The sequence below is a fragment of the Micropterus salmoides genome, unplaced genomic scaffold (assembly GCF_014851395.1).
Source record: "Micropterus salmoides isolate LMB-PRFRI ecotype aquatic unplaced genomic scaffold, ASM1485139v1 Ms_hic_scaffold_6, whole genome shotgun sequence".
NCBI classification, from domain to species: domain Eukaryota; kingdom Metazoa; phylum Chordata; class Actinopteri; order Centrarchiformes; family Centrarchidae; genus Micropterus; species Micropterus salmoides.
Window position 1 is genome coordinate 28713647 of NW_024044348.1, and position 18970 is coordinate 28732616.

General features: G+C 40.2%; 1 protein-coding gene across 5 annotated transcripts in view; it reads right to left on the reverse strand.

The window, feature by feature from the left end:
* Positions 1-2146: 2146 nt before the first annotated feature.
* igdcc4 (immunoglobulin superfamily, DCC subclass, member 4) overlaps positions 2147-18970 on the reverse strand; it is a 49045-nt gene continuing 32221 nt past the window's right edge. For 3 of the 5 annotated variants that reach the window (XM_038701113.1, XM_038701112.1, XM_038701116.1), the window contains exons 9-20: positions 18813-18950; positions 18004-18186; positions 16989-17201; positions 16315-16416; positions 15975-16161; positions 14986-15113; positions 14076-14246; positions 13809-13943; positions 11551-11653; positions 11149-11380; positions 10899-11027; positions 2147-8712 (exon numbers count right to left, since the gene is read on the reverse strand). In XM_038701113.1, the coding sequence (XP_038557041.1) occupies positions 8194-8712; positions 10899-11027; positions 11149-11380; positions 11551-11653; positions 13809-13943; positions 14076-14246; positions 14986-15113; positions 15975-16161; positions 16315-16416; positions 16989-17201; positions 18004-18186; positions 18813-18950 (2240 nt within the window). In that variant the 3' untranslated portion in view covers positions 2147-8193. The remainder of the gene's footprint in view (positions 8713-10898; positions 11028-11148; positions 11381-11550; positions 11654-13808; positions 13944-14075; positions 14247-14985; positions 15114-15974; positions 16162-16314; positions 16417-16988; positions 17202-18003; positions 18187-18812; positions 18951-18970) is intronic. The other 2 variants (XM_038701114.1, XM_038701115.1) reach the window with 2 other exon arrangements.

Genomic DNA, 18970 nt, shown 5'->3' on the forward strand with positions numbered 1-18970 from the left:
TATGCTGGAGTGAAAAAGGTGGGGCACAAAGCAACTGAGAGCATATTACCTGACAGGTGAGTGCCCAAAGGGAAGCTGGGAGGCTGGTAATTACTATGCAGGATTTATTTAACTGTAGCCTGGGCCCTAGAGACATCATGTTTTGTGTATATGCAATTATCCCCCTGTGGAACTAGTATCTTTAAGAAAGTAACTCCACTGGAAATGTCTATTGCATCCGTTTATTTGCCTTCTTGTCAAGAGTTAGATTATGAAGATACCACTGTTACGCTGTCTTTTACCTGTGTTAAATTTGAAGCTACATCCCATTAGCTTAAAACAGCTAAAACCTTACCTCTTACAGATTACCTCTGTCTAAGGTGTCAAAACCTGCCTACCAGCACCTCTAACGCTCACCAATTAACATGTCATATCACATAGTTTGTGTAATGCATACGAAATCAACAAAATGTGGTTTTACAGCCCAGACTATTTCCTAAATACTATCAGTGACTTTCTGGAGTCTTGTAGGCTAAGCTAACTGTTGCTAGCTGTAGCTCCATATTTACCACATGCGAGGGGTGTCTGTGTTCTCTCTCGGCAAGAAAGCGAATAAGCTTATTTCCCAAAATGTTGAACTGCCCCCCTCCAGTGTATTTTGACATTTCTATGATATTTCATATTTTTCTGAGTCATTTCCTTACAATGTTGATTACCCACATAGTTCGGCAAATATTTTTTGAAAAATGGCTTAATTTTGTGCTCGAAGTTGCAAAAGTTGCTTAGTTGTTAAAATGGGCTGGTGACGTATGACTATAGTAATTCCATAAGTCAGACGTCATTCTCCAAACTTGCGCAGGCGCACTGTAATGCCTCGTTAACGCCGTCACGGCTGGTTAAGTCAGAGGTCAAACCGATAAACATTGTTGTGACCTCGCTAACCAATCATGTAATTTGCTTAGAACTTACAGTAAGTATGTCCCTCTGGGTCTGATTGTTGGTTTGTCTTTCTAGTTTAGTTAGCTAAGTTAATTAAGCTGTAGTTAGCCAGGTGTAGTTAGCTAGCATAGTTATTGCAGAAAGTTAGCTAACAGAGGGTCTTCATGTTATTTTTTTGTTTCCTCCTCTTGGTTTAGTGTGCTGGTCATTTTCATTATGGCATTTGGAGGACAGATGACGCGTCGCACTTTCACCTGCCACCGTCTTATACACAGTCTGCAACATGCATGTTACTGACGGCCGTTTCACCAGTGCATCGGCGGAGGCACCCACCACACCCCCGCGGTAAAGTAAGCGCACCACAAAACGTAGTGGGAGTTATCGTGTGCAGTGCGTGACAGGACCATCGACTGTATGATTGATAACAGCTGATACGTGCACATTAGTTTTTATCATGGGTAAGTAATAGCTTCTCCTGCCAGACAGTAAAGTGTACTAAACTTTACAGTGTAGTGATGTTAACACAGCATATCGTTAGTGAACACTCCACCCGGTCAGTTTTTGGTTGTCATGGTAATGTATTACGTCCGACTATTAGCCACACCCCCATTCTCTGTTTGAGAAAGAACGTTAACCAAAAACGGCAGTTAAAACTGGCTGGAGGGGGCTTTACAGGTATATACATATCTGAAATACCAGCAGCAACAAAGTGACAAAATAACACCAAGCTAACATAAAGATGATGCCTTCAGAATAACATGACTGGAAATAATAGACAGAAATAATTGGTTCAGTCTTTCATTATATGCTGTATAGGCCTACATAATATGCGCTACTTTAGAACATACTGCGGTCTTTTTGTTAATGACGATATTTTTACATAATCTCACACTAAATCATCTTCAGGGCCCTTTTTTAATTTCCTTCCCACAGTTAAGAAGGTGAAATTCATTTTAATCTATGAATGCAAACCAGCACAGCACAATATGTCATACACAGAGATATAACACAAAGGTCAAAATGATTGGAATAAGAAAAGAAAAAACTCAAGAAACCAAGCTCCCTCGTATCTTAAATGTCATTTTTGGGAACGTAAATGCCAGGAGTTAAACTGACTGATGAATCTTTGGAGACAAAAGAAAGAAATAAAGACAAGAAAACAAAGGTGAGATTAAAGTTATGCTGAACAATGCAGAGCTTGGTTGAGATAAAAACACTCACCGAGCCGTACTTTTTTCAATGTTTATTTACAGAAGAGTGGTTTGAGAGTTGCTGTAAGTTTTGACATTTTCACATATTGTAACACAGTGGAAATAATTCTACAAACCATCCTGTGACAGTTCCTCTGAACAAGCAATGTTTCTATCACAAATCATGGCTACGGTCGCCATGACTAACACTGAGTAATCCATCTGCCATTTTACAGACTAAGAAAATTGCACTTCTAGAGATGTAAAGATGACAGTCCACAGTTGCTCATGGCCCAAGAATAAGTGCTTATCTATTAAGTGCTCCTACAATTAGCTCCTACAGTAGCATCTTTTGACACGGATGAGGTCTTGTTTGAGACATTATGATTTCAAAGGTGTCTGAGTAGCTGCAGAGCGTCGCTGGTGGCACATGACCACAGATTCTGAGTCTGTGCTTGTACATTCTGAGAAGCACAACTGAGCTGGTCCACACAAAACTATCGAAGATGTACAAAAAATGCACAATTATGTGACATCACTGGACGAAGCAGCTCACCACAAAGCACCAGAATCTACTGAGAACAGCCAGAGAGACAGAAAATACACTGAGTGATTTGTACAAAACAAAGTATAATTTATGCATAAGAGTTTTCCTTGATTTACTTTCCCAAAGGACAAAATGAGGCTATTTTTGACAACAAGTGACATGTATCTGAGTCGTATATGCTGGCATGATCCTCTACAATTTCATGCAAAAATGGGGCACCTGAGTAGAGAAGAGACAATTTTGAAATGGCTGTCTGCACTGAGAGGTATGACCTGTGTGGGGAGGATGTCCTTTTAGCCCTACTCCCTTCTTAGTACTTCTAGGTTGTGTTAAAGTGGTATTCTATCAAAATGTGACTCTGTTATTAAGCAATAGCAGAAACATTTTTGCTGTTTCTCCTATGATTTTTGTTTGAAGCAGGGGTACCTTCTGAGTGATACCAAACTTGGTCATAACTACTATTGCAGAATAACAATGTAAAAGTTAATTTAGATTACTTCCACTGACCCCTCCACCAAGAGACTAAACAATCCAGGTCACTGTAATGAGCAAAAACTCACTGAGGTAAAAAGAAACAGTCAATCCTGTCCACTATGGAAAAATTCACGAAACAACAGGATGCTTACATATACGTATATATGTTCTACTCCTTTCAAAATGTGCAGTAGCAAGAAACTGATTAGAATTAAATCAATGAGTTACCAACATGAGGTATGCTGTTTAAAAAAAACTTATTAAGGAGGTTGAAATGAACAAAATAATAAGTATATATCATCTCTACAAAATGAGATATTTTCCAGATCTGATTGTTTTACCCAACAAAAAGACAAACAAAAGAATGCATGTACATGTATTTCAAAGATAGTAGTTAAAAGAGTTAATAGAGCTTCTATAAGGAGAGCATATATCCTTTATGCTGCATGCAGGTTTTATGCTAATCTCCATTTCAGATCCTCTGTGTTGGTTCCACAGGCCACAATAATCCACTACTGCATTGAGACTTTAAACACAGGCAAAACAGCATGGGTCAAAATATTTTTTGGGGAAAGAGTAATTTACATTGTACAATTTCAGTGTCCAAAAAAGAGTTTGGCAGCTACATTATCATAAAATCTAACTCCTGCATCGCTGATGTGATAGTGTCTTTGATGAATTGAATAATATCCCAAAACTGCAACTCACTGGCACAAATCAATTCATTTCCATTAGAACAAATTAGTGCAGTGGTGTAGATCATTTACTTTCTCTGTTACTGGGCAGCAAATAATTTGTACTTTATGTTTGTCTACTTGATTGGTCTGTCTGCAGTGACCATAGAGATGTTTTCACTTTCCACAGTTGCTTTACAGTCTATAGAAATATACAGACAAAATAAAAATCTTGTGTATTATTTTCTTATTAAATTGGCCATGTTAAGTGAGGGAAAACTTTGCAAATTTTATACTCAAATAATCTCAATATTCAAATGAAATGTCTAAAAGGCAATTTCATTTTTGTCACCTTTTTGTCAACTTATGGCCCTGATTCAGTGACCTCCATCCACTTGGCTGTAAGCTGCAAATACTGCAGCTTAGGCCTCAATATGTGCGTATGGTGTAGTGAATGGAAGAACTGAACCCAGGTCTGGATGAAAACTATCAGAGCAGCAGCAACACAGGGATTTTAACACGTCTCTTCTTAAGGTAGCATGGCTAATCATGGCTGCCGTTGACTGAGAGAGGTATGTTTAAAATATCAAACTGGAATGCTTTTGAGACTATTATGCTTCTCTCTGGACACAGGACATACAGGCTTTTGAAGATGATGAGAATCAGTATCAAGATAAAACAGTTTCAATAAAGAACCCGGGTCATAAATATACACACATTAGTTTTGGTGGTTAACGTCAGCTGACTGCATTTCAATGACAAATAGTCCTCAAACCACAGGACAGAAAGCTGTGTCTGCACTGCTCTCTATACATTTAAATTGTCACCCAAATCAATGATGTCCCAGCAGGTGTTTACTTTTAACAGCTGATGGAAACCTGCTCTGACATCACTAATTGGAGTGTAACCACATGCAAAACAGGCCTGAGGCCTGAGGCTGAGTGATGCAGCAGCAGTTTCCTCCCACCAGTGAGCTTGCTGTGGAATTGCTCTTTATGTACCATTTAAGTGTGTTTTGCCAAATAGCACAGTATAGTGAATGCCATACATTTTTTGAAGTCTGATAAGAAGGTATTTCATAAACATTTCTGTAACTGACAATGTGTAAATCTGATTTCTCCTGATGTGGCAAACCCCACGCATTTACCCCCATAATACCTTCTAATTAATGTTTGACCCAGGTTCGCTAAGAACACATTCACATCTGTCCCTATATGACTGCTACTGCAGTAAAAACAACAATCTAGTTGTGATGTTAAGTACATACATGGCAATGCTAATAAAAAATAAGTCTCTTTGAGGTACCAACCATACATTTTGTTCAGAAAATCAAGAACAATACTTAGTTTTAAAGAAAACACAATTATGTTGGTGGGAAATATGTTCAGGGTGTTTCATATATGTCATGAGGAACCATTTACATTTTTGTTGCTGATGTGATTGAGTTAAGTTGATGAGATGACACTTAAATGGACATGGATAGAAACATGGGCAGGATACAATCGTTTGGATGACTAGAAGAAAGCCCCCTGAGAGAAGATGAGACATCATGTACAAAAGGGCAAAATTCTGTCATTCTTTGACGTGGATATCGTTACTATTATTAATATTATTAACTGATCACACCTTGGCAAACTTTCAATTTTCTTAGAATCTATGTATAACATATCATTAATCATCTTATATTGCACTCCTACAGAGTAACCCTCACCCTTTCTGAGTTAAAACAGTTTAAGTATCAGCATCCTTAAAATAGTCTCTTTGATGTGAAGTACCTAATGGAACCAGCTTGCAAGTTGTCTAATAAGACATGGATACTTAACCCAAAGATGGTGCCTCTACAGTCCAATAAGAATTGCTTGCTTGACACATAGGCCAAAAAAGTTTCCAGCTTCCAGGTTTACTTCTGGGGGGTATATGACCCACTGAGGATGTCGCACAGCAGTAGTTTAACTAATATCTCCAATCAAAACTTTATAATGAAAAGAGTCATAATTGACCTTGTTTGCAGTTCTAGGTGTCCTGTCAACAGTTTTACAAATGTCTCTTATAATGGTGGTCTATGGGGAAAATGCTTTTTGGGCTGCAAGTGGACACCAGGCAAAACTGGAAGCCAAGATGAGCGGCTACTTCATATCCAGGTCTTTCTATAAATCCATGCTTGGTTGGTGAATTGCTGTAGCTGGCTAGCTGAGTAGTGCCAACCATTCACAACTGCTACTACTACTACTACTACTATTACTGTTCTGTTTTCTTCCACCAAAAATAGCTAATGAGCTAAAATGGCCTTCTCCATTTTGGACTACGACTCTCCATCCCGTCTAAGGTTAGCAAAGACGGCTTGCTAATGGTCAATGTTGCAAATTCTCATGTCAAAGTTCACAGAAATTTAACTCTATATTACCACAGCTTAATTTTGCCTCCTCTGATCACTGCAATTTTGATTCATTCCAATGGAATCACTGTTTTAAATGCTGGTATGACCAGGCATTTACAGTTTTTATTTTATTTTTTTATTGTTTCCTTTGAATGTGATTAATTTTTGGTTTTACATTTTACATCATAGCTGGACCTTGTTTTAGGTGCTTTATATCAAAGACACTGGGTGTTTATGTTTTCTGTGGAGCTGTAGAAAACAGTAACCTAATACTGAGTGACACAATCTTTCAGACATCCGAGAAGAAGCTGCAGTGCACTAAAGTGATATAATTCCTTTGACAAAACACAAGAACATACAGTCACAGTGTCGGACAATAATTTCTGTAAATAGCAAAGGCGGATAAGTCAGACAAGTTAAGAAAGTGATCTTAAAAAGGTAATATACAAAAAACGAATGAAACCACACTGGAAGCCATCCTGAAAAGAAATGAGGTAGTGTTGTCGGTAAGGAGTAGAGATGCGCCAGTTCCAATTTTACACTGGCAAAATCAACACTGACTCACACAGCTTCACATATGGGTCAATTATGGAAAGCAAGCTGATTGAATACTTAAAGGAATATATTGAACTGTTTGGGATCAATGTAAAAGAAATAGAGCACATTTATTTATTTATTTCTCATCAAACTCCTTTCCTATCTGATAAATGCAGACATTTCAAGTCAGCTTTTGTTAATTTATGGTACTGTAGCAGAGTAGAGCATTGTGGAAATGTTCTCATACAGCTGGAATCAGATGGGCTTGTCGAGTCAAGTTGAATTTCCCTGGAATTAAAAACATGGCAAGCACTTCACATACAACTGACTATACAGAGTTAAAAATGACAGCTAATGGCACAGAATTGCATCGGTACATCCCTAATTGGAAGCCAAACCAGAAGAGTGATCAGACAGATGTGTTGTTGTGACATCTCCTCTAGTTCTCCCACCAACATAATTACACCAATACCAACATGAACTTTAAAATACTTTGATTCCAAAATGAGATCTCCACCATCTGACAGCAAAACCACCTTTTACTTTTCATCTGAGTGTCCCTGCTTTACAAAATCACACCCGGATATATGGCATTTCAGAAAAGAATTCTTCACGTGTACCAAATCTGTATACTCACATGTTTTTACAATTTAAGTGTTTTTGTCTTCATATTGAGATGTGTTTTGTATTTGTACTGAATATAATCCTATATAGAAATATACAGATTATAAATTCACCTACGATAATTAGGCACCTGAGACCTCCACACTCCAGTCAGGAAATGAAATGTGTGTGCGTAAATGTGTGTTCATGGGTGACTGTGAGTTTGTGTGAGATACCATTGGAATCAGTTATATTATAGCTTTCTGTGTGTGTGTGTTTGTGTGGACCCTGAGACAGCAGGAGGCAGGAGAGAGATACAGGTGTTCTGCATTCTCAGAGTGTGCAGATACTCTTTAAGGCTTATTCCTCAGTGCCACAGTAAAGTAGCATCCACCAGACAAAGCCCAGAGAGACCCATTGGGACTGCGCTTCCGAACCAAACATCCAGGATGACAGCCCATCTCACTCACGGAACATCCCATGCTTTCTCATTCCTGAGTGGAACAGAGCCATGTACGACACAGTGGGAATAGCCTCCTTCAGTCCACTTCCATCTGCTTGGTTAGTTAAATCTTTCTTTTCTTTCCAACCATTGGGAGGGAAACCCAGAGGAAAATATTGTACCAATGCCAGAGAATGCATACCCATATACAGTACTCTACCACTAAAAATATACTGTATATATTTACTGTATATACACACGTATGAAACAATGGATTCAAAGTACTTATAAAAACTTTGCAAGGAAGAGAAAGGAATCCGATTATGAGGTGCATAAAAATAATATTTAGGGATTCTTCCTGGGTACGTAAAAGAAAGAAGATCAGTCTGTACTGTATGTGTGTGTAAGGGTCGTTGCCCGACGTGCAGAGGCTACGGGCACAGATAACTGTGTGCTGCTGAGGTAGAGTGGACAAAGCCGGAGCTGACAAAGGGGGCAGGGGACAGCCCGGCAGAGATAGTTTTCCCTGGTGCCGAAGGGCAGTGTCTGGAGTCCCCATTTTCCAGATGCTCCGCCCTCAGTACAGACTGCATGGTCTTTGGGGAGTGGAAGCCATTGGTTAGCCCCATGTCCTGCTGTGGCTCTAAGTCTTTGTTTGGCTGGTCTCCAGTGCCTTTTAGCTCCCCGTTGTGATTGGCCACCAACTTTATCGAGAGAAGATTTGAGGGGCTTTGGGCCAGTTTTTCTAGATTATCCTCCTCTCCTGGTGGGGTTGGCTGGCTCAAAGGGGAATATCTCTCCTCTGATAATGAGGGTCCCCTGGTGGTGTTAGTATCCTTTACGCTGCCCTTCTCCTCTTTCTCTGTCCCTGGATCTGCCAGCTCTGAGTGAACGATGACTTCTGCCTCCACCCGGTTACTGCACATGGATGTACACAGACGATTTAAGTCCTGCAACAAAACAATTTAACTGTTACTTCAGGTTCAGTTCTATTACCGGTAGTTGATCTGCCCAGGTAACTCAAACATTCATAGCTTTTTGGTTAAGTTGTACAATGCACAGTCTATATAATAGCTACTCCTTAGCACATATTCTTAGCGCAATAGAACATTTTACATAGATATCAGCAATGCTCAAAATGGACTATTTGCTAAACCCCTCCCCTGAACAGCATTGGTCAAGTCAACGCTTAGGAACTCTGACTGGCCTGTCAAGTTTAGAATTTTTCCACATATGGGTGGTATATTTTTTTGTTTTTCCAAAAACAAGAGCAAAAGTGTGAGGAATAGATTAAACAGTTTTATCTACTCCAATGTAAGCTCATCTGTCAGCATGTCCGACTAACTAGCTTGCTGCACCGTAGTAAATATTACTTCCAGGGCCAAGGAGCACGTAATTAATTCACTAGGTCACATTAGTATGTGTGGTTGCAGGTTATTTGAAAAAAAAAAACCCAGTCACGACTAGCACATCCATTGTGTAGTAGTTTCCCACTGTAAGTCAAGTTAACAGTTTTGTAGTCTGTTGCACCAACTGAGTGTAAGTTTAAACTTAGCCCAATTATAATGTAAATTATTACTAAGTTGTGATTTATGCATTACTAAAATAAAAGCGGCTGTCCCACAAAGATAAGTTACAACATAACTAAAAGTAACAACTAAATAGATACACATACCCCAGGGTAGGTGTAAATCATAAAATGTCACAGAATAGCCGCAGAGCATAATTTTTTCATTGCATGCCAATTTTTCATCACATTATTCCAGTAGAGACTTAATTTATTTATATGATATTTCAATATCAAAATCACTTTACCACAATGTGCTACAATTCGAAAGTAGCTCCTGTCAGCCAGAAAGCTAATGCACGTGGTAACCAAAACGATGAAACTCTATCTTAGATCGTTTATTTGCTACTTGATTTTAAATCCAAACTAGTTAGGTTATACCCCAAGTAATTGTTAGTAGCTGATTTAGTCACAACCTAAGAAGTAGTTACTAAGCCTCTTGTGTTCTTACACCTAACTTGGAGATAACTTACACACAGCTGGTACAACTCAGTGCTGCTCCAAATTGGATTTGGGGAAACTCACTTAGTATTGTAGTGTTTGCTAAACACATGAGTCAGTCCTCATACTAACAGCCCTTTCCCTTGTAACAATAATAGTAAAAAAAAACATAGGCTACCATTTGAAAGTATGAGTGATTTTTGATTCAACCCTCTCCCTTGAGCCCCACATCCGTCATGTCATTTAAACCTCCTTCTTTCACCTTCGTAGCATTGCAAAAATCAGACCCTCACTCACACCCTCTGCTGCTGAAAGACTCATTCAAGCCTTTGTCTCCTCACGGCTGGACTACTGCAACTCACTACTCCTTGGTATCAGCTCAACCTACATAAAAAGACTCCAACTGGTCCAGAACTCAGCCGCACGACTCATCACCCGCTCCAAATCCTGGCACCACATCACTCCAGTCCTAAAACAACTACACTGGCTTCCCATTTCTCACCGGATCACATACAAAATCCTGGTCCTTACCTACAAAGCCATTCACCACCTGGTCCCTTCATACCTCACTGTCCTCCTTTCCCCCTACCAACCCTCACAGTCCCTCAGATCCACCTCACCGGTCTCCTCTGCGTCCCCAAGTCCAAGCTCCGCAGCAGGGCAGCTCCCAGGCTCTGGAACTCCCTCCCCCATGAGATCCGCACCTCTGAGTCCCTTACCATTTTCCAGTCCCACCTTAAGACCCATCTCTTCACCTCTGCCTATCCGTAGCCGTTTGTTGTCATGCTTCTTTAAAGCGCTATACAAATTCAATTTATTATTATTATTATTGTTATAAGTATGACAAATGTTTTGACAAATGTATGACAAATATAGCTAGCTGTAGCTAATAAAATCTGCCAGCCACTTTCTGAAATCAAAAACTCACTATCTAAAAGATTTAAACAAATCTGAAGTGGTAAACCTGTTGTAATATCATTGTAAACTGCAAAAGTGCAAGAATGGAAAGCTTGACAGCAAAAGTAACTAAAGGGGGCCTTGTCTGCCATTTAGAAATGCCATTTGGCCCAGTGATGCTAAAGCTTGTCACAGGTTAGGTTAGTCATTCAATTCAGTTAATTCATTTACCGTGCCGTTATCAGTAATTAGCATGTTGAGAGCTCCATTAATGAGTGTCGGAGAGTCTTCTGTTATGGTGTCTCTGTATCTAGTGATTCTGTTGGCCCAGTTATGACTCACAGAGCCATTCCAAGCTGCCTGCAAGATGAAGAACACAATGGATGCGCCAAAATTAAAACGATTATCCCTCTATTAACACGTGAAAAAATATTAATCCCAGGCCCATCTGGAAAATGAGTTGCCCTTTGCAGGTTTTGACCTTGGGTTCAGGTGCAGGGGCATCCTCCTCTTCCTCTGGATTAACACTTGACATCAGGCTCTGTTCCTCTGGGGCCTCTTCTAGTGGCTGACCAGGCTCTTGGCTGCCTGGGGGCATCAGTGTCTCCAGCTCATGGCTATCGCTGCACTCCGGCAGGTTCGAGGGAAGGGGGCTGCCTCCTCTCCTGAACTGAGGGGTCACAGCTGTGGAGTCCAGGCCACCTGACATCTCCCTATTTGGAGAAGAGAGTAGAGGTATAGTGTAAGAGATGGGCACTAGAGAAGGCTATACATTAATACAGTAGCCTGGGTTATTTTAGATATCTTTTTGTTTATAAGACAACACTTGTTTCAAGTAAGTAAAAGAAATAAGTACTGTACAAGTAGTGACAAGTTACCTTACCTGGATTTGCTATTACGAAAGCTGAAGCACATGCAGAGGAGGATGCATATCAGTCCCAGACACACACCGACTATGATGCCTATCACTGCATGGATCTTCAGTTCTGTTAAAATATAACATGGAAAAGGAGAAAAACATCTAAGAATTAACGTAAACAACAATCAGTGCAACAGATTTACACATGGCAGACCTGTTCTATTATTACATCTTGAAAAAGAAGAGTATTATAATGACATATCTAGTTTGAAACACTATTTGACTCTGATGGAAAGAGGCTCTTCAAGAATGTATTGATTCATTCATTTAAGACAAAGTTACAGTAGTGAAGAGATATAAGGAAACATTCAACTAGGGAGAGCAAATCTTCATTGATATTCATTTATGCTGGGTATCTTTGGCAGCCTGAACATAGAGAGGAGAAGAAACAGATGGCGGGAGCTCTCACCCACCCACCAGCCATCTCAGTCCCATTCACACAAACAAAATAAACCTGTTACTCTGTCATTTTATTAAAGAAAAAAATTCACTACATTCCCACTTCTTATTGCATCGGGAAGTTTAACGTTCAGATATTCCAAATATATGATCTTTCTGACAGTGAGTTCCCACCCATGTTTCACTTAAAGTAAAGACTAAAAACAAATTACTGTATATGTAAGTACTATAGGTTGGTGGATAGCATGTACACAGCAATATTCCTCTTAGCTGCGTGTGAGAGAGAAATAAAATACTTAAATATTACTTTTCATTGTTTTATTATTTTCATTGTTGATTGCACTGTTTGTAAGGACAGTGATTGTGACGGGCTTATGTTGGATAACAGTTCACAGGGGAGTTAATGGTTCTGTATTTATGAGTCACTCAGTATGAAGACAAAATGGGCATTTAATAATTACAGGTAAAGCTAAAATGCTGACTGATGGAATTAAAAAGTGTATAATGAGAGTGCATGCTTAAACACAATATGAGATGAGAGTAAAGAAAGTGCTTTTCACAGCAGTTTTGCTGGATACAAAGGGCAATAATTCAAAGACCTCCCCTGGGGGTCGCAGATGAGGCCGCTCCTTTGATGTCCACACTTAGTATTGTTCTCAAAATGCACCAGAAAAGGAGAAGAGAAACAACAGCATCCTGCTAAGCTACCATTTCTCTGCTGGAGGGGGACAAATTACTCATTTTAATAGGAAAGACTGTGTGTGCATGAGTATGGGTGTAAATGTGTGAGCGTGAGCTTGTGTCTCTTCTTATGGAAGCAAAAACGGACATAATATTTTAGAATCTTAGAAGCATCTGAATACCCTATTGTGAAATTTAACCACAATTGAATACGTGTTGGCATTTAAATTCCACAGAATTTGTAGCAGTGATTGATTTAACTTTAAAACCATCTCTGAATTTGTGCGGTTTGAATTCTCCCCTTTTAAATGTCTAAAAGGTTACAAAAGTGGGGCAATTTCAAAAACATGATTATATTATTATATTATTTATTTTTGTTTTTGTCAGGTAGAAAATTGAGGTGTCCAGTACTGTATTAGTACTGTACTAATAAGTAGTAGTAGTAGTATTGTAATAAAAATGGTATACAAGTTGCTTAAATGCATCAAGTCAAAGTGAAGTCTTTAAAAAAAAAAACTTGAACATGTGGACAATCAAGATCAGGTAGTTGGTGAAATATTTCAATCCTATACTTTCCAAGTTATTTCAAAATTATATGTTTAACAAACATTTAAATCACTATGCATGTTGTTTCCACATCTGCTTGTATGTATTATTTTACCTCTGTTTTCTAAGCACTGAAAGTAATTATTAATGGATTATGTAGCATCAACAAACTATATAAAGACATAAATGAGAGAGATGACACATTTCATTCTCCTGGCAGTGAATCCACTGTCTCAGCGACAGAAAGCTCTGTTTCCATTCACACATTTCTGCTTTCCCACACTACCAAAGCTCATTAACAAATTGAATTTGTCACCATATCTAACCAAACCACGTTATATAAACTCACTGTTGGTGGATGAGGTTGATCTTTAAATAGCATTGCCACTGTTTCAGTCTCTGTCTTTTTTGGTAAATCTTACTTCTATCTTTTTTTAATAAAGTTGACTAATTGTAACAGTTTATTAAAAAGACATTACATATTGATCTTTCTTTACCACAACCACAATTACTGCTACTAGCGCTCTTAAAATGACTATTTCTTCTTTTCCTATTATAACTGTATGTCACCTATATATGTGTTGCATGCCATTTACCATATTTCTCTAGAGGGGTGTGAACATCCTTTACAGGTGAATAAGGCCCTGGCCCCACCTCAGTAGAAGCTCCCAACTTAAAAAAGTAACGGGTGCCACTCGACAAACCCTGGACCTCCACACTGGTAATGCTCCCTGAGAAAGAGAGAGCGGCAAACATACTGTCAAGGCCGATCGTTAATCACACACAGTTTCAACTGAGCCAGAAATGTTAGCATTATTTTCAGTGCAGTGAAGTGGAGTCGTGTCATGCCAGCCAACACCCACCATCCCGTGACAGGTTTTCCCACAAGTGCTCAGGCTGGCTGAGGTTGCCGCTGTACAAGATCCTGTAGCTGATGATGATACCGTTAGGCTCCAGCGGAGGGCGCCAGCTCACCAGCACAGAGGAGGAGTCCGGTGTGCTCAGCTGCAGCTCCTCCGGAGGTGTGGAGGGCCCTGAAGGAGAGAGGGGGACTGGGTCAATAATTAGAGCCCAGAAATGAGGCCTCACAGCTGTGGAATGTGTATTGTCTTGGTGGGGGATTTGACATGTTGTGTGACAACCATCTGCGTCCTCGTGTTTGTGCCACCTGGGTACAGGAGAGAGGGGATAGGCAGGGCAACGGGAGAATGGGCCTGGGCTCATATGTGGCAGTGGAGAGCATGACGGGGTGACTGGTGGTTATAATGTCATTAAAGGCGGCCCGCTCTACACTCACTACCCTTACTTGGCTGACAGACAGAGCTGCTGGCCAACATGAGAGCCACTACTAGACCTGGGTATTTAATTACAGCCAGTTATCAGCCATCAATGCCAAAAACTAATTCCCATTTCCGTTAGCCAGGGATGAGCGCACACCCATCTGCCTGCACAAGCACACTCAAGTACACCTTCACATGAATAAATCACAGCAGGGAGCAAGAGTGTAACACATTTACCTTGCTACCAGGAGACTGAGATAAAAATAATGAAAGAAAACTGGAATAATCAGCCTATCAAGTGCAGCTGAATCCGACAAAGGCAACAAAAGCAAAGGTGCACTTTAACATGAACATGATGTACTGTTTTTTCATGCCATTCTTTGTGCTATTGTGATTCTACGATCGAAGGATAAACAATCTTAGGTCTTGATAGTTTGGTCTTTAGAACATAATACAAAGTGACCAAACTGATAGGAGCAGAGCAGAGACTCACGGTCGGACAGAGTAGACTCCTCCACTGTGCCACTGAAGGGTCCCACCACGTCCACTCCATTAGACTGCACTGCCAGCTCATAACGGGTGAAGGGCTTCAACGCCCCGAGCAGTATCTCCTGAGAAGAGCTGCAACACACAAATACGAGAGAATCCTGGGTGTGTATGTGTTATAATCTGTGCTAACAAAAAAATAGTTTACTTTGCTTCACTTAGTCGTGTTAGTTTGTACAATCTGTTGGACCACTCCAGGCTACAAAATTTTTACCTGCCTTCTGCTTGACAATCATTTATGTGTTAAGCTTGCAAGAATTTATCACCACTTTAGACCATGGACTCCGTAGCATTGCTATGATTTACCCTGAATAGTGGAGACAAGAGGGATATAGAGTATATTGCTTGACATTGAGTATCAATGTGCTGGTAGTTGGTGGAGTCATATTGAATATTTGATGTTGGACATAAAACGTTTTTTTATGTAAAGAAATGCAGAGGCCAAGGTGCTCTTCAAGATGAAAAAATGCATAATCCAAAAGAAATGCTTTTCTGGCACTATTAGGCAGAGATGGCAGAAAGGGTATAATAAAAGCCTTTATTTAGTGGCCTTTAGTTTAGTCATTTAATGTCTTCAAATGCAAAATGATTTTGACCTCAAAGGGTCCTCCTTAAAGAAGGCATAGTAAAATAAAGAAGGTCCAACCAAATAAATACAAGTTAAATACCATTTCATACGAAGAGAGCCAGATGAATGTTTCCTTTTGGTGACAATTTTTGTAAGTAATATGCTACATCTAAATGAGTTAATTTGATCCCAGTTTAGGTTTGTGTCATTACTGAAGATGTGTTTACACACAAACACTGTTAAAATGGTCTTTGTGGTGTAAACACTAATACATAGGGAGTTATGTTTATCATCAAGTTTTGAGATATCCAGGGCCCTGTATTTCTTTAACATTAAAGTTGTTCACTTGTTCAACCCGGGTTTCTGACCTAGTGTGATAAGAGACCAGGGAGGCGTTGGTGGTTCCCGCTGGGCTGCAGCGCACTGTGTAGTTGATGATGCGCACATTGCTGAACCGTGGTTTCTCCCAGCGAAGCCAGATGGAGGTGGAGCTGTTGGCTGTGGCTTGGATGCTGCTTGGGGGCAATGGAGGGGGTCGCATGGGCAGTGCTGATGCTTTAACACACACACACACACACACACACACACACACACACATATTGGGTTTGAATCTTGGAAAATAGAGTGTGTCATATTTTATTTGTGTGCTGTGTTTGGTGTGTGTGTGGGGGGGGGGTATAAATGCACACATGCAAGAAAAAATCTTACTTTTGTCATGGGCCTTGTCTGTCCTTCCCTTCCACACAGCAGCCGCTCCATCTACCTGCTTGTTGAAAGCCCAAACCCTCACCTCATACTGCCGGTCAGGCGCTGACACACCACACATACAGCAAGACAGAGAGGGAGAGGGACAAATATTTATACATATTTTACAAGGAAAGCCTCTTACAGACAAGACCTTTCAGTAATCTGAAATGAAGTCAATCCATTTGTGGTCTCTCCAGATGCCGTACAACAAACGGCAATGGCGCTACAAGCTGCATTCAAATGCTTTAACCTGCAGCTTTTGGATGAAATGCGGAAATTACTTTTCAAGAGAGGTGTCTGTCTATTTCCTTATCTTTCAAAAGTAAGATTGCTTGTGAAAGAATGAAATACAACACCTATCTGGCAAGGACACCAGTAAGGACACCAGCATTTCATTTCCCTTGCTCAGAACTGAACAAGGCTACCCAAAAGACAGGTGTACTGGGCAAACATAGCAACTTTTTCTAAATCAAAGTGAGCATAATTTAATTTCAAATTTAGTCAAAAGTAGCTAAATGCAAGTTTAGAGAAATGAGATTGAAAAGTCTGTCCTGTCATTACATCTCAGTGGATTTTGGTGAGCAGAAACACTTAAAAGCACATTATACTTGGAGCGGCCTCTGCCAACGACTTACCCAGCCCAGTGAGGAGATGATACCTGGCCTTCTTACGGAGCCTGATGATGTGGGTATGCGTTGTCCTTTCTCCAGTGGCTGATTCATCAGCCTCCACCTCTCGACAGGACAGCTTGTAGCCAGACACCAGTGTGTGATTGGGTGAGAGATGCCATGTCACATTGAGTGTGTTCACTCTGGCTCTGACCTTCAGCTCAGTAGGGGCAAAGATCACTGAAAGAGATTGGGAAAAAAATAAATAAACATGACATGACCATGAATTCCACATGATTACACTGACACTAACCACCAGACTTTCACTCCAGCTATATTTTGACCTGTTGCTCCCAAAATATGTAAAAGTTTTACTTTATGCCAGTGGAAGCAAACCAGGAGGTAACAGAGCCATTTTAAGGGTGGGTGCAAACGATCAGGGTGCGGAGAGAAACTAAAGCAAACTAAACATTTTCACAGATATTTTGATCTGTCAAAGATATGCAATACTTTCTGAAATGGGTCATTAATGTGATTAATTTCACCCGTGCTGATATATTTGGGAACAATATAGAAACAAAAGGGCTGTGAGATTTGTTTAGAAAGTAAACCAACTGTACAAGATGGAAACATTTGACAGAGACAGTAACTCAGTCAAGCTGTGCACTGGAGTTCACTGTCAATACTATAGTACAGCAGTCTTTTGTTTCAGAGTTTTATTTTCATCATTTTCACGTCAGACACTAATGAGAAAACAAACGAAACATGCAGTTTATTCTCTTGAGAATGCTATTTCCTTTGTTACTAGGTTTCTCCAATATTTCACATTTCACTTCACGTTATAAATGACTGTGACTAAATTGTCACCAACAAGCAGAAAATGAACATCTCAAAAGCTTAAGTGCTTCATAATGAAAGGTTACATTCCCTGTATGGATTACAGCTCTGTCATTCCAAAAATAACAGTACAAGAACAGTGGAAAACCTGGGGCATTTTAGGAATAAACAAATGCTTAACTTCCCAGGCCTGGTTCCTCCTTACCCATGCTGTGGTTGCTGTGATTGTAGTGGGCTAATGTTTGGTGCTGGGCCCACTCAGAGGGAACCCCAAAGCCAACGCCTGTTCCAGCTGCTATCCTCAGTCGGTACGCGTGGTTGGGCTGCAGCTCTCTTAGTGTGAACTGAGTCTCATTACCCCCCACTTCCACTGAGAACACAGTGTCCACTGTGGGAATACACAATACACACATCTATATATATTTACGTATATATTTATATTAGTGGTGTAACGGACCATGGTTGATCCATGATCGGGTATGGATCCCACCCATCCCACAATATTGCTTACATATTGTTTGTGTCTTGTCTGTCATTCTGTCGCCGTTTATTGTTTACACTGGGTACCCAAAATGCAGCCACACATCCGTTTTAAAAGTGGGGGGCATCTTCTATGCTAATTTCACCCTCACACTCTGTCATGCTGCTATGGTGAGCTTTTCACCTCAACGAGAAATATCATCACGTTTTAATATACACACCATGTGTATTTATCACATCATCTGGAGATCTAGGTATTCAGAAAATATGATTCTGCTGCGCAAGCACACTTTTGCATTGTCTATTATTCTTCACCCTATCATACACATTTCTGAGCCATGATCTTTTTGCAGAATCAGAACAGAAACATAATTTCATGAAGTGAAGTAGGCTGTCAATACTTGGCCATTTCTATGGATAACTTGTGTGACGGAACTTAAGTGGATAGATCTGCTGAATTACACTCAGCATGTCACTAAAATGCGCTTTCACTGGCAGTTCAGGTCAACTAGTTGCCCAGCAGGTGTTACTCACCCTGATCCAGGGTGCTGTAGTCAATGCGGTAGCGGGTAACAGCTCCTCGACTGTGCTGCGAGGACAATGGGTGCCACATCAGCCTGATGTCTGTGGGAGAGGTGCTGGCTATAGACAGCTGAGGAGGTGCACTCGGCACTGCAGGAGGTAATAAACAG